This window comes from Psammomys obesus, unplaced genomic scaffold, assembly GCF_907164565.1.
Source record: "Psammomys obesus unplaced genomic scaffold, mPsaObe1.curated_primary_1811, whole genome shotgun sequence".
NCBI classification, from domain to species: Eukaryota; Metazoa; Chordata; class Mammalia; order Rodentia; family Muridae; genus Psammomys; species Psammomys obesus.
In genome coordinates this window covers 2035086-2048203 of record NW_026591918.1, presented here as the reverse complement: position 1 = coordinate 2048203, position 13118 = coordinate 2035086, and the positions used below count along the sequence as shown (strand labels likewise).

At 46.3% G+C, this 13118-nt stretch overlaps 1 protein-coding gene across 3 annotated transcripts in view; it reads right to left on the bottom strand.

Annotated features, from left to right (window-relative positions):
- The window catches only part of Samd4a (sterile alpha motif domain containing 4A), a 207928-nt gene that overhangs the window by 27148 nt on the left and 167662 nt on the right, over positions 1 to 13118 (bottom strand). For all 3 annotated transcript variants that reach the window (XM_055612354.1, XM_055612353.1, XM_055612355.1), the window contains 2 exons: positions 7790 to 7899; positions 5740 to 5826 (listed from right to left, as the gene is read on the bottom strand). In XM_055612354.1, the coding sequence (XP_055468329.1) occupies positions 5740 to 5826; positions 7790 to 7899 (197 nt within the window). The remainder of the gene's footprint in view (positions 1 to 5739; positions 5827 to 7789; positions 7900 to 13118) is intronic.

The window sequence follows — 13118 nt, the reverse complement described above, 5'->3', positions numbered from 1 at the left end:
CACACACACACACACACACACACACACACACACACACACACACACACGCGTGACTTTTCATGTATATACTCACAAATATAGGCTGCCTGATGCACACATTTTAATATCTGGACATTATTTATTATTAGGTAATAAATAATGGGGTAATGGGTTTTGGACAAGCTCAGGTGGCTGGGGTCCTGGCTGGGGCCACCTTGGTGTGATGGTCTCCCGTCCCCATGTAGCGCCCTGAGCTTAGGAAGTTCTGTTGATTCTCTCTGGGACTTCGAAGGATCACTACCCATCAGTGTCCTGATTACAAATGAATTGCTTCATGGCCAAGAACCCAGAGTAGCAAGAACGTGATTTAAGCGGCCTGACACACAAAAGCCCAAAGCATTTCTGAGAAAACGGCTTGATGGTGTCAATGAACGCAGACTTAAGGCTCGCTTCTGACCCCAACCTTTCCAACCAGTGGACCAGACAAAGGGAAGCTGATGGGACAGGCTTGGTGTGAGTCATGGAACATTTTTGCAAGCCAAACTCTTTCAACGGGTGGAAGGCTGCTCTTTGGGTGGGCTGTGTGTGTGGAAATGAAGCACAAATTGTGATTCAGCCTAGCTGCCACAAGTTTTCTTTATGAAGGAAGAGAAATTCTAATTAGCCACCAGAAATAGCCCAACTGGTCAGAGATACTATGGTGTTTAAGTTGATGAGAAAGTCTACCTAGCTCTGCTCCCCGACTCTTGGGATTTGGAATACAAGTTTTCCCTCCAGACATCAGGTTGGCCTGGAAATCAAAATGTCCCAGCCTCATCCTGAATCACACTCGTGTGCCCTGGCACCTAGAGCGAGACATCCATTTGCCTCTGAAAAGAGCTTCAAGAGAGTCTGACACTTTGACTGTGAACACAGTGGCACGAGGAGCCGGGAACCTCAGCCTGCATCGCCCTCCACATGTGCTCTTCCCAGCTTCCCTAGAGTCTGGGTGTCAGCCGCAACTGACATCCTTGGCTTTGGGCCTTGACTTGATCTGCGCAAGGGGCAGGGCAGGTGGAGGCAAGCTGGTTAAGTTGGCCACACTCAAAGGGAACCAACTGCCTCTCTTGACTTGACTGCCTAAGAAGTACTGTAAAGGCTTCGACCTCCTGCCCAGCACATCCCTGAAGAAAGGGAGGGAAAAGGAGAACAGGTGGGACAAGCCAGGGGTCACATGTTGCCCTGTGGCGCCACCTCCTTGACCTGTATCACCCAGGTGAGCAAATGTGTCTGCAACACTGTCAATTGCCACAGAGCCCTTTCTGCGTGCGTCACATGACTGGTGTGCTAAATTGTTTGACAGAAATACCCTAGCTCCTATGTTAATCTTCTACAGGGGTGGCAGAGCAACCACAGCATGGAAGGAAACCACGAGAGACAGAGGAGGCGGCTTAACTGATGAACTGCTTGTTTTGCAAGCTGAAGGATCTGTGCTCAGTCCCTAAAAGTTATATCACAAAATAAATAAAGGTAAAAGGCCAGGTTTGGAAGTAATGCCGGAGCTGAGGAGACAGAGACAGGTAGGTTCTTGCTACCCCCTGGCCAGGTAGCCTTCTTGGTGAGTTCTAGGCTACTGACAGACCCTGTCTCAATAAACTGTGCCCATCAGAGGTTACATTTATGATCACAGCTGAGTACCTATACTGAGACAGGAGACAGTCTGAATGCAACTCAATCTAGTGTTCTCCTTAGCTGTGGGAATTAATTTTCCACATTGACAAGTCTCTATTGATCCTTTCCATGCCCCAAATACAATTCTACATTGCAAATACAAAGGCAAAGTAAAGCTGGCCAATGATGCTATCTCAGAGCTACCAAGCAAGGACTTATCTGAAAGCAGATGACGGGAAGTCAAGCCCAGGGGTGGCACCCCAGAGATGTCCCAGAGGACAAGCAGGGAAGTCATACAGGAACATCAGCCTAGCACTGGCCTTAAATGAGGGAGGCTGGTTTGGTATCTTTGCTGGGCATACAATAGTAAGGTATAAATCATCGGAAAGAGAGTTTGGGGCAGCACAGTGCTCTCAGCATGTGTGACTCGTCTCTAGCCCCATCCTTTCTCTCTGAAGCTTTCATAATACATAGGGTTCCTGTTTCTACCCAAATCTGTTCCTTCTCTTCGTTCAGTCAAGCAGCTGAGCTTCACAGCAGCTGGGCACTGTTCTATGCTAGGGACAGAGAGGTGGGCCTCTGGCTTACAAAGCCACTGTCTCTTTCCTCCTCTGTCTCCCCTGTCTGTCTGTCTCTACCTCTCTTCTCTCTCATTCTGTCTGTCTGTCTCTGTGTGTGTGTGTGTGTGCACATGTGTTTCACATTTCTGGAAAAGACCAGCAAAAATCACAGGAACAATAGGATAAAGGTGGGTACCAAGAGATGAAGGGAGGTGATTTTCCAGGGCTGACCATGAAGCGACTCACTAAGGAGGTTTTGCTTCTCTCATTTTCATTTTCTCAGAAGAAACCACTGACCTGATTGCCTTCTGAGGTGGCTGTTGTCAGGTCAGGTGCAGTGTTGTGTACAGCCTGTCTTGGCTGTACCCACCAAATGCGCCTTGCTAGTATATGGCATTATTACCTGGAAATATTTACTATTCAATTTTATCAAGTTGATTTACTATTTTTCTTAGCAGCAGTCACTAAAAACAGGCTCACAGATGTAGCCTCAAAAGGCCAAGGTCTAGAATGTGTGAAGAAAAGGCATAGACATCTAGAGAAGAAGATTTCTCTCTTTGAGTAGGAATAAACGGAATGTGTGTGTGTGTGTGTGTGTGTGTGTGTGTGTGTGTGTGTGTGTGTACATGAATGTTTCTTCCAGCTCCTTATTTCACATCAAGGTTGTAGACTCAGAAAATGATTCTATCTCACAATCTGGGAATGTTTTTAAAATGAGGGACAATGCATAAAACCATAGCATTTTTCTTGTTAAATATTAATATTAAAAAATCACTTCCATTCTGAGTTTCCTTTTTTCTTTTCTTCCCAACAGCCCATGAAACGTACAATTCTGTGTCTATGTGTCATCACACAACCATACTCAGGCTTTCTGCTTCTGATGTCTCCCATTCTTCCGAGACCTGTTCTCACCATGGCTGAAGTGGCCAGCTGATTGCCAGCACAGGGGCAATGTCAAGTCTTCACAGTACGTGCCATATCCATGGAACTCGTTGGGACTGCCTGTCTCCCTCTCTGGTCCCTTGAGGCAGGGCTCACAGCTCAGCGTCTGTTATCACAAGGCCCTGACGATGGCCCTGGAGGCAGTTCTTCGGCTCTCGCCACTCAGCACACTCCTGGGGACACGCACTTCCACTTCCACACATACATGGCCAAATCTGCTTTCTGACCACCAACTTTCCATTTCACCTGGTCCCACAGCAAACATTCCCCTTTCTCCCCAGGCCCCCAACAGTTCCCAAATGCCACAGCATCTGACCCAAACCTAAAAATTGCTGGACTCCTGCATGAGCTTTCCATTTCCACCTTCTCCGTCTCTATTTTGGTCCCATCAAAGTAGCTGTGGTCTCTTTGAATTCCCCCAGCAGAACCCGGCCTTTACCAGCCGTCCAGGGAAGTTCTCTTTCTGGCCTTAGTGATGACACCAAGCACCCTGGGTTGTGAGTTCCACAGCTACCATATCTTTCTGTCCCAGTGCACGGAACCACTTACCACTCACTGTTATCCTGCAAGGATGGGCAGAGTGTGTCCAAACATCTGCTTAGCAATCATTCAGTAACTGAACGGAAGGGCTTGGAGCAGTGGTCAGCAGCTTCTACGGATTATGAACTAGCTATGGGCGGGGTCCCAGCCATCTCCTTAGAAATGCGGGTTCTATGTGAGGTAAGAATGCTAGAGGCCGGCAGGGGCCGGCCTCTGATAACAGTGTCATCAGCCACCAGTAGTGAGCAGGTGACAGCTCCCTCCCTCAGACAGCAGGAGAGCTGTGTACCCTGCAGGGACAGCCGGCGCTCAGGGTAGCAGAACACTCCATGCTGGCTTCATGCCGCCATCTGACAGGCGTGGCTTTCCTTTCTCCCGGAAGTCAAAGTGAATGAGCTCGTTTTCATCGTGCTCAATTGCACTGCTGACACGAATGGTGTCTTTTTAAGCGTCTTCATTTCAGGACACCATGGAGGAACCATTGTTGTATAGTCAATGTAATTACAGGTATAGCTGTAGGACTCAGGGCATCACTGACTTAACTGATGCCAAGTAAAAGAACATGACCCAAAAGAACACACGCACACGCACGCACGCACATGCACGCACACTCAAAGTGCGTGAACACACACACAAGCACATACACACGTGCACGTATGAATGATCTTGTGAACACACATGCATACATTTCACATGATACTCGGATGTCAGCTCAAGGACGAGGGTGAGAGGGAGCTGCGCTTTTCATTCACAGAAGCTGTAATGAATTCCTAAAGGGTGCTCAAGAATAGAGGGAGCAGGCTTACGACATAACCTTCATCCAAAACACTTTCCGTGGTTTCCAACGGACAAGGAGTAAATTGGCCTTTTGAATGTTCTCTAAAAGAGAACAGTTTCTTAGATTAAAAATAGCTGTAATCACTCCATTAGACAAGCTGCTTGGCAGCAGAGTTAGCATAAAATTAAGACCAGCACCTATACCCTGGCTTACATGGGGAGCCTGCATGTAGTGTGTGATTCCTTTTGTTTACGTGCCCTCTCTAACCAGGGGTGGGCATGTGAGTAGTTCCTAACTATCTGCCCAAAAAGATTTAAAAAGAAATTTCCCCGATACATTTTTACACATATATTCTCCAGATATAAATGATATTAAATGCAACTTAACATGGTATACATAAAATTAGGCACACATATATCTTTGTGAATAACTTAAAAAAAAACACTCCATTAAAATGCTTTAAGGACTTGCTTACACTCTGTCTCTTGCTGAAGGCTCCCTGGGTTTACTAAGAGGTTCGAACTCACAATCACAGCTCGTGCTGGCAGCTAGTGGGGCACCGGGCATCCAGAAACCACTCTCAACAACCAGAATAAACAGGTAGCTTCATAAACAAGGAACCTTTGCTGGTGTGCGGGTGGTTTTGTTTCCATTAGACAAAACTTGGCCCAGAGAGGAACTTAGAGCCCATGAGTCACTCCTCACTGCAGGTTGGGGTCAGGATTCACGGCTGCACTTTGTTTTTGGCATTACCGCTTTTGTGGTGGTTCCTGTCTGAGTTATGGATGTATCTGGCGGTTAAGCTGAACTCGAAAGCCAACTCTATCTGTGCCAATACTCTCGACCCCCACATGGAAGCTGAAGTGAACCCGTTGATGCCACTCCTGGATGGCTTTCTTTACACCGGATGTCCAGGCTAGACAGTAGCAGCGGGCACGTTGCATTTCCTGTGCTGCTCTTCGAGTGCTGCCTTTGCTGTCTGTAGGACAGTCTCTATGGCGGCCTACAAGGCAGAGGTGATGGACAGGCAGAGGGCGCATTGGTTTCACTTCACTCGAGGCAGGGCACGGTAGGTCACGGGCTGCTTGGATCCAGAGCAACTAGTTCATCACATCACCAGGATCCAAGAAATCGCGCATAACCGGGAAACCCCATGCTGATACTTTCCCTTCCCCTAAGATGGTCACATGGTCCCCTAAGATCTAATAAGGGACACTCTAAACTGAGCTTCTTTAGTCTATGTTCCCATGAAGAAGGTAGAAATGTTCTTTGGGCCAGTTGCTCACTCACCCTTTCCAAAGACTTCAGAAGGTTCTGTCTCTCTTTGAGCTTCTGAATACTGATTACAATTTTGTGTCTTGCGCCTTTGGTAACATTCTGTAATTAAATGCAAAAAAATATATTAGAACATATCGTTTTCCAGAATCAGCTTAGACTCTCAGAGGTGATGCAGTTCTTTGCTATTTTGTTCCTGCATGTTCACAGTATGCATTTTTCTCTTGTGGATACCACTGTCCTAAACCTCTTCTCAGTGAATATACTGTCTCCATCTGGCTTCAGGTTTGCCTGTGACTTTTAGGACAGAGAGGTACAGAATAGCTGATTATCCCCCCACACCACACAACATGAGCTTTCTTCACCTTCACCATCATAAATGATTTTTGTTTGTTTGTTTTGTTATTTTAGACGCTTCTGTCTTTGGGTTGCATTACCTCGTGGTTTCCCTGGAGGCCCCAGCCTTCCTGCATCTGCCATCTGCAGAAAAGGGCAAAGTCCCCCGCTCAATGCCCCACCACACAGGGAATTTCTGTCATTTTACCTTCCCTCTTCTTTGAAAAGTGGAGCTCGCTTTACGCGGGTAAAGGTGAAGAGCTGTGGGCTTTATTTTAATCTGGCTACAGCAACAGGTGGAGGCCCTCATTTAGCCTTATTGATCATAGTTACCATACTTTGTCCAGTGAAGGGTCCCTTTCTAACCAGGTCTCTAATGCAAAGTCCTGGTCATCTCATAGTGTAACCATTGCAGAATTCCTTTTAACCAGTGAAGGGCCAAGACGGCAGTGGCATCTCCTCCAGAGACACTGAGGGTGCATTTCTGCTTAGCTTTGATTTCCACATCAAATGAATTCAATTATTTTGGAAAGTTTGTGTCAGGCTCTAGCACTGCCCTCTATGTCAGTTCGTTCTTTCTATTTTAATTTGAAAATCTGATGGCTTGGATTTTCTCTCAACTTTGACCAAAGCACAGATTGCTCTTTGAAATAGTTCCCATCAACCCCTGGAGCCTGAAGCAGCCCCTGAGATCCAAGAACTGGTGGGAGAGATGTTAGGAAGTTGAAATTAGTGTTTTGCATTCTCTCAGAATGTGCAGTGACTGCGCTTTGCCTTGTTCTCAATACTGGTATTTAGCCAGGCCTGCCAAGGGGGATCTGAGGGCACTGAACAAGCTGGCAGGGAGGTACTCGACCAGCCAGGCCATGCCCCACATGCTCCAGTCTCTCCTTCCTGCTGGAGGAATATTAAATTCATTTGGACCACCAGTGTCTTCTCAAAGGAAACTGGGGTCAAGTTGAGAAATGCAAATAGCATTTTAAACAAGAGAAGCAGAGACACCCATTAATCTGTTGACTAGAGACTGGCATGGCAGAAACAGTCTTAGTTTCAGGGGTGCTGTTGACTGCTCCTTGCATTCACACTTGGGGTGGGGAGAAACCTGAGAAGGAAGGAGGAATTCTGTCCTTTTATGTCCTCCCTTCAGAAGGGAAATACATTCTAAGACTTGGATATCTCACTGGCAGTCATTGTCCCATGCTGCCTAAGGTTGTCAGAAAGTATTCTAAACAATTTACTCCAATCCCAACCAAGAGCAGTGTGAATGAATTCGGAAAAGAGTCGTAGAGTTGTTCAGTGCTTCCACTGAGCAGTCCAGTTCGAAGTTAGTGGCTATGTGACCAGACTGGATAAACAGACAAGGATCTGTCCCTACCAAAACAAGTCCTGGCATGGAAGAGGGAAGAAGAGAGCCAGGGGCCAAGCTCTTTGGAACACTGTTTCAATGCTCTGTCTAGGCAATTCCACAGGATCTTCCTTAGGTGTACTTGGATCTACCTTTTCCTAACTTCCTCTCCTTTCATTGCCCTGTGACTGCCCGCTGATTTTTATCTCCCACTGAAAAGTCAAGGCAAGAAGCTAGCTTACTCACCGTGCGAAACCAGCCAGCACTAGGCAGTTCCTAGATCCATGCAAGCTACTGAATAGATAAGTTATGGTTCCAAACAAGGTCTGTTTGAGGCTGAAGCTCAAGACCTTGTCTCAGGGAAGGCTCCCCTCTGGCACATACCTGAGCCTCCAGCTGACACTCAGTGAGGGCCATCATTTCCTCGTATGTCATCTGCGAGAACAGTGCAGCATATTTGTGCAGACGGAGGCTTTTTAACCAAGCTGGAACATCTATGGTGCAAATGTGCACGAGATGGGGAGAGAAATGAAAGGAACAAGCAGAGGTGATGAAAGATGGGAGGACGGAAAGGGGGAAAGGATGATGGTCAGAGAAAAAAAAAAAGAAAAAATGTTATTACTTAATTTGATGATTAAGAAAGCTAAAGGCTAGCCCTGACAACCCCATGGGTCCTTAATTCTACCTCAGGTCAGGCACTGCTGACTTTAAGCATTTCAGGGCAAGCAGAAATCCCCTAAAATAGCTGTGTGTGTGTGTGTGTGTGTGTGTGTGTGTGTGTGTGTGTGTGTGGACAGTTTTCTATCTGGAGTCTTCCACAGTGCCTTTAAAGTTACCAAAGGAGTTCATCACAATAAAATAAAACATAAAATTAGCCGGGCCAGTTCACTGTTGTCTTGGGAAAGCTGACTTAGAATAGCTTTTTAGAAAAGCTGAACAGATACAATCGTCTATACCCTCAAGACACTTCTATTTTTTGAGGCTTGGTGCTATTCTCCAAAAGCCACATCAGTCACTTCTAGAAGCAAGACACATGTGCAGTCGTTGCACTCCATAAATCTGCACATGACGCTTCCTCTACCTCCTCAGGCCCCTGCGGGATAAGGGCGCCCTGGGCCACTGTGACGGCATGTCTGCTAGTGCTGTCTCCAGGCTCTGGGATGCATTTGAATGTGTCTTTGACCCCTTCCCTGCTTGCCAACCTAAGAGATATCATAGTACAGAGGACCCAAACACTGCCTCTACCCCAAGATAATGGAAAGTCCAAGGCACAACTGAAGAAAATCCCAAGTTTGGTACTTCAGAGTTAAGGAAATCACTGGACTGAAGATCTACTGAGTCATTACTTTGCTAACTACAACCAAAATAAGTCATTTCCCCAAAACCTCTTGAGTCAGAATCTTTGAGCTGATAAGATCTTTGAACTGTTTCTGGAACCATCTTCCCCTACCCCAATATTCATTGTACAGATGGTGACATTGTGCCATTAAGTGTAGACCACAGAGTAAGAATGGTCAAGTGGGCTAGAACCCAGGTCTTCCGGGTATCACCAGCTTCCTGCATTGCACCAAATTCTCCCAAGGACTGCAGAGATCACCAGCAACAGAACTGAGTAAACAGAGACGGAGTATTTGAGACTCTAAGGCACTGGATGTCATTTATGTTTTCTGTGGGGTATAACCATGTCTCTAATCATACTGGCCACAAGACTTTGTACTACTGATTACAAAGTGTTTACTCTTAGGCACTGATGAGCCGGCTTCATGCATTAAAGACAGGGGGAAGCTTCGGCTTCCAGTTCTCCAAAGTTTAGAGTAGATAACTAGGCTGATGGAAGACACTTAGTCAACTCTGAAATCAGGCTTTGCCTCCTGGGAAAACCAAACCCAGGCTTAGGGACTGTGCATGGGGGGGGGGAGGTTCCTTAAAGTCAGGCATAGCAGTAGGTGTTCATGGCCCTGCTGAGGGGACCCTGTGCTCGGCAGTAGTGTGAAGACCAAAGATGGGGAGTTTCTGAGATTTAGAACTGAGCATTCAATTAAGAACAGACTGTTGTTGCAGACTAGAAATTGCTTGATTCTGTGCTTGGAGGGCCTCCAATCTACTGTGACAAGAAGCTCCTCTGGGACCATCACTACCTGCATTCAGACAAGGCTTCTCCAGGTGCACAGTGCTGACTCATAACACACTCCTCAGCACAACCCACCTCTGGATCACAATTTCTAGACATGCTAGCCCAGGAGTCTGGTACTTTTCCTGACATAACGTCCTGGAGCTCTTTAACCAGACTTCCTTCTCTGTCATATATTTGCTTTTGCTGAAACAATGCTAACACTTCCGCAGACAGGGGTGACTGTGGCTTGACATGGGTAGCCATGGCAACTACAGCTCCGGTGTTCTGATAGGTTACATGCCATCATGTGGCCATCAGACTTTGTGTTTGCCATTCATATCTTTAAAAAGTCCCATGTCACTGCTCAGAAAACACAACAGTCATGATTCAGTGAAGTCTGGGTGATCCAGTGTCATACTTGGACACAATTCATCATGAAGGAGGGTGGGGTGGGGCAATTCCACAGACCATTTTCTTTCTCTCCCCCTGTTCGCTCTTTAAACCAAGTACCCTAAAGCTTAGTCATGAAAAATCCACTGATGGTAAGATGAATAAAATCCTCAGCTTCAAGGATGTGCTGCAAATGGGGTATTTCATAAGCCAAAGCGGTAATAGGACATCTTAAGTCAGGAAGCATGAGGGGCACCTATGAGTTCACTGAGTGCTAGTTACTTTCTAGAAAGCAACTTGGACAACTAGACTCCCTGGAACAGGTGGAACTGGGTGAGCTTGCTTCACTCATTTCTTCAAAATGCAGGTCACTGGGTGTAGTTTTCTGGAAAAGGTTCCTATACCTATACCATTTCACAATAGGATGGGCTAGGCCTTCCTGAAGGCTTATTTCCAGACATATTCCTGGGAAACATAGGCTCCTTTGACCTTACATTCCTTAAGGAGGTCAGCCTGCCTGCATAGAACTTAGCTCAGTGCGGTGTGTCTAGAGAGCTCTTTCTCCTTCCTGTAGCAAGTAGGGGTGAAAAAAAAGAGAAAGCAATCTTAATCCTGAAGAACACAACCTCCTAGCAATACAGTCAGACCCTGTCTCAACAACAACGACAAACCCCAAAGGAACAGCAACAGAGAAGAACATAGCCTCCCACCTATTCTTTCTCCGTTGGTAGGGAGAGCCTTTCCCTTGCCAGAGATTAAAACAGAACTCCACTAAAAGGGAAACAAGCAAGAAAGGAGAGAGCCTTGACTGTTTCATCCCCACATGCAAGAATTCCAATGACCGGGCTGCTGGGCTCTCCAAGAAGTTAGGCAGGGATGAACTCCAACCAAAGTGTAGACGCCATCCTGTTGGATGTACCGTCGAGAACCATTTTAATGTCTTCGCTTGGATCTTTCCATTTCTGTGAGAAGCTGTGGCTATGGTTGGAAGGTCCCATGGGAGATGCAGAGGGTGTTTGGCAGAGCAGCTGAAACGTACATTTGGCATATATGTCTTCAGAGCACAGCTGTGTAGTTCAGCTTGTCTAGGTTGCTCCTGTTGCACAGCAATGCAGGTCCCAAGCTGGAAAGACATCCCTCATACAGTGCAAAAAAAAGATGCTCTTGCTATGAGTAAGGCAGAATTCCTTACCAATAAATACTATTTTTATTCAACCTTTGTGAGGTGCCATCAGTAGAGATCAGACTCTGTAAAAACATGCCCTTGTCATCAAGGAATTTGTGATCCAGAGCTCATGACTGAGTTCCATGCAAAAATCCTAACAGTATAAACACCGAGAATACCCAAATCCTGGGGTAACACAGAACAAAATGAATAGTTGGGTTTGCCGAAGCAGAGAGAGAAAGCCCCCTGCATATTGCTGCTTGGAAGAGAAGCAGCTTGGAGACCACTAGACAAACCACATTATAGAAACCATTTTACATGATAGGAACATCAGAAACATCAGAGCCATAGAGCATTTAGGGTAGAGAAAATGCTTGGTGAATGGTGGAAATAGCTAGAGACAAAGAGGGGACAACATAGGCAGGGCAGTCAGGTGCCTGAGATGTGAAATGTCAAAACAAGGAAAGTAGATTTTTGTCTTGTGGGTGATGAAAAGCCATTGAAATCTGTGAACTGGAAATACAGGTGATGATATATCAGAAAGATAATGGTGGTCAAGGGAAGGTGGCTGGAGGATGGGGAGAAAAGGACATTTAAGAAGATGTTGAGGATGGTTTGAAAAGGGTGGGAGGGGAATGAAAGAGTAGACACTGATATGACTTGGGTATCAGGAAGAATAGGCAAGGAGGGAAACAAATGAACTAAAAATGGTTCCTTTGGTTCAAGTTTGATGAGAGGGAAAACAGGTGAAAAGACAGCAGACCAAGACCTTGGGGAAGGCTAAGCTGGAGAATAGCTAGCCTCAAGCACCATCATCTATGGGGTTCCTGAAGCTATCATCTGTCCCTCCTGAAGCTCCTTCCAGCTCCTGTTGCAGACAACACTGGTTTATCTTTTCCTGTCCATTTTGGATAGAGGCTACACAGCCCTCCTGCATGTGTTCTATGCATCCTCAACAGGTCTTTACAATGGGATCAGATTTTAAACTGTGCTCATTCTGATTCTTTAAGAGTTTGGATACCTTGGCCACAGAGAGGTTTTGTGTTATGCCCTCAGCTCACATAGAAGCTGGGTTCCAGCGAGAATGTTGGCTGCTTTTCTCGTAATGCCTGCAGCAGGTGCCAGCTGGGCCAACAAGCCATGCAGCACCCAACCTCAAATGAGGACAAGCTGATAAGGGAGGCAACCGGAGGGGGAGAAATTAAGGCAGCCCTTGGTTCAGAAGAGAGAAACGTGAATAAGCAGTTTCCCACAAGAGAGCTTACTTGTGCTACTCTTGGTACCTGGTGACAGAAATCAACTCTTATTCCTCACAGAGCACCAGGCTGATATCACACAGCCTTCTCTCTAAGATGTGGGTTGCATCTTTGGTCTTTGAGGGAAAGAAGAAACACAAAAGAAAGGTGCAAAGAAACCAACACTTCACTCTTGAAGTCAGAGAGAAAGCAAATCCTTCAGGAACAAAGAGCAGCAGTCACCATCAAGCCCGTCTTTGCTTTTGGCCAGAAGAGAATTCTCCACAGCCTTGTTCTGTTCCAGGCACTGAGGAAAAGGAGGTGTGCCTGCTGAATCCTCTTGAGAGGAACTTCTTGCTGCTGAGGCATGTCCAGGCTATTTCAGGAGGGCACCCCTCTCATGAGGACATACCACGGGCCTTTGAACAAATAAATTTGGGATAAAATACTTCAAAGAGTTAGATGCAAACAGTGAGCTAAATTTCTTCCGGGTGCTTCCATTTACCACAACATTCCTCCTTAAAGAGTGTGCTCTGTACTGTTAAAGGGAGGCTGAGGTCCTTAAGGCCTCCAGCTGAAGATGTTGCATATTCAACAAGGAGGGGAGGTTACAAGTCCTGAGACCTTTAGGATCTGGGAGGTGTCCTGGAATTTAATTTTTAAAGACATCAGAGTCCTCAGCTCACTAGAAGCCTCCTAGCATAATTCCAAGCCCATGAGGACCAATTTGGGCAGTGCAATCACATGTTGACATCAGGAAGTTCACACACACACACACACACACACACACACACACACACACACACACAC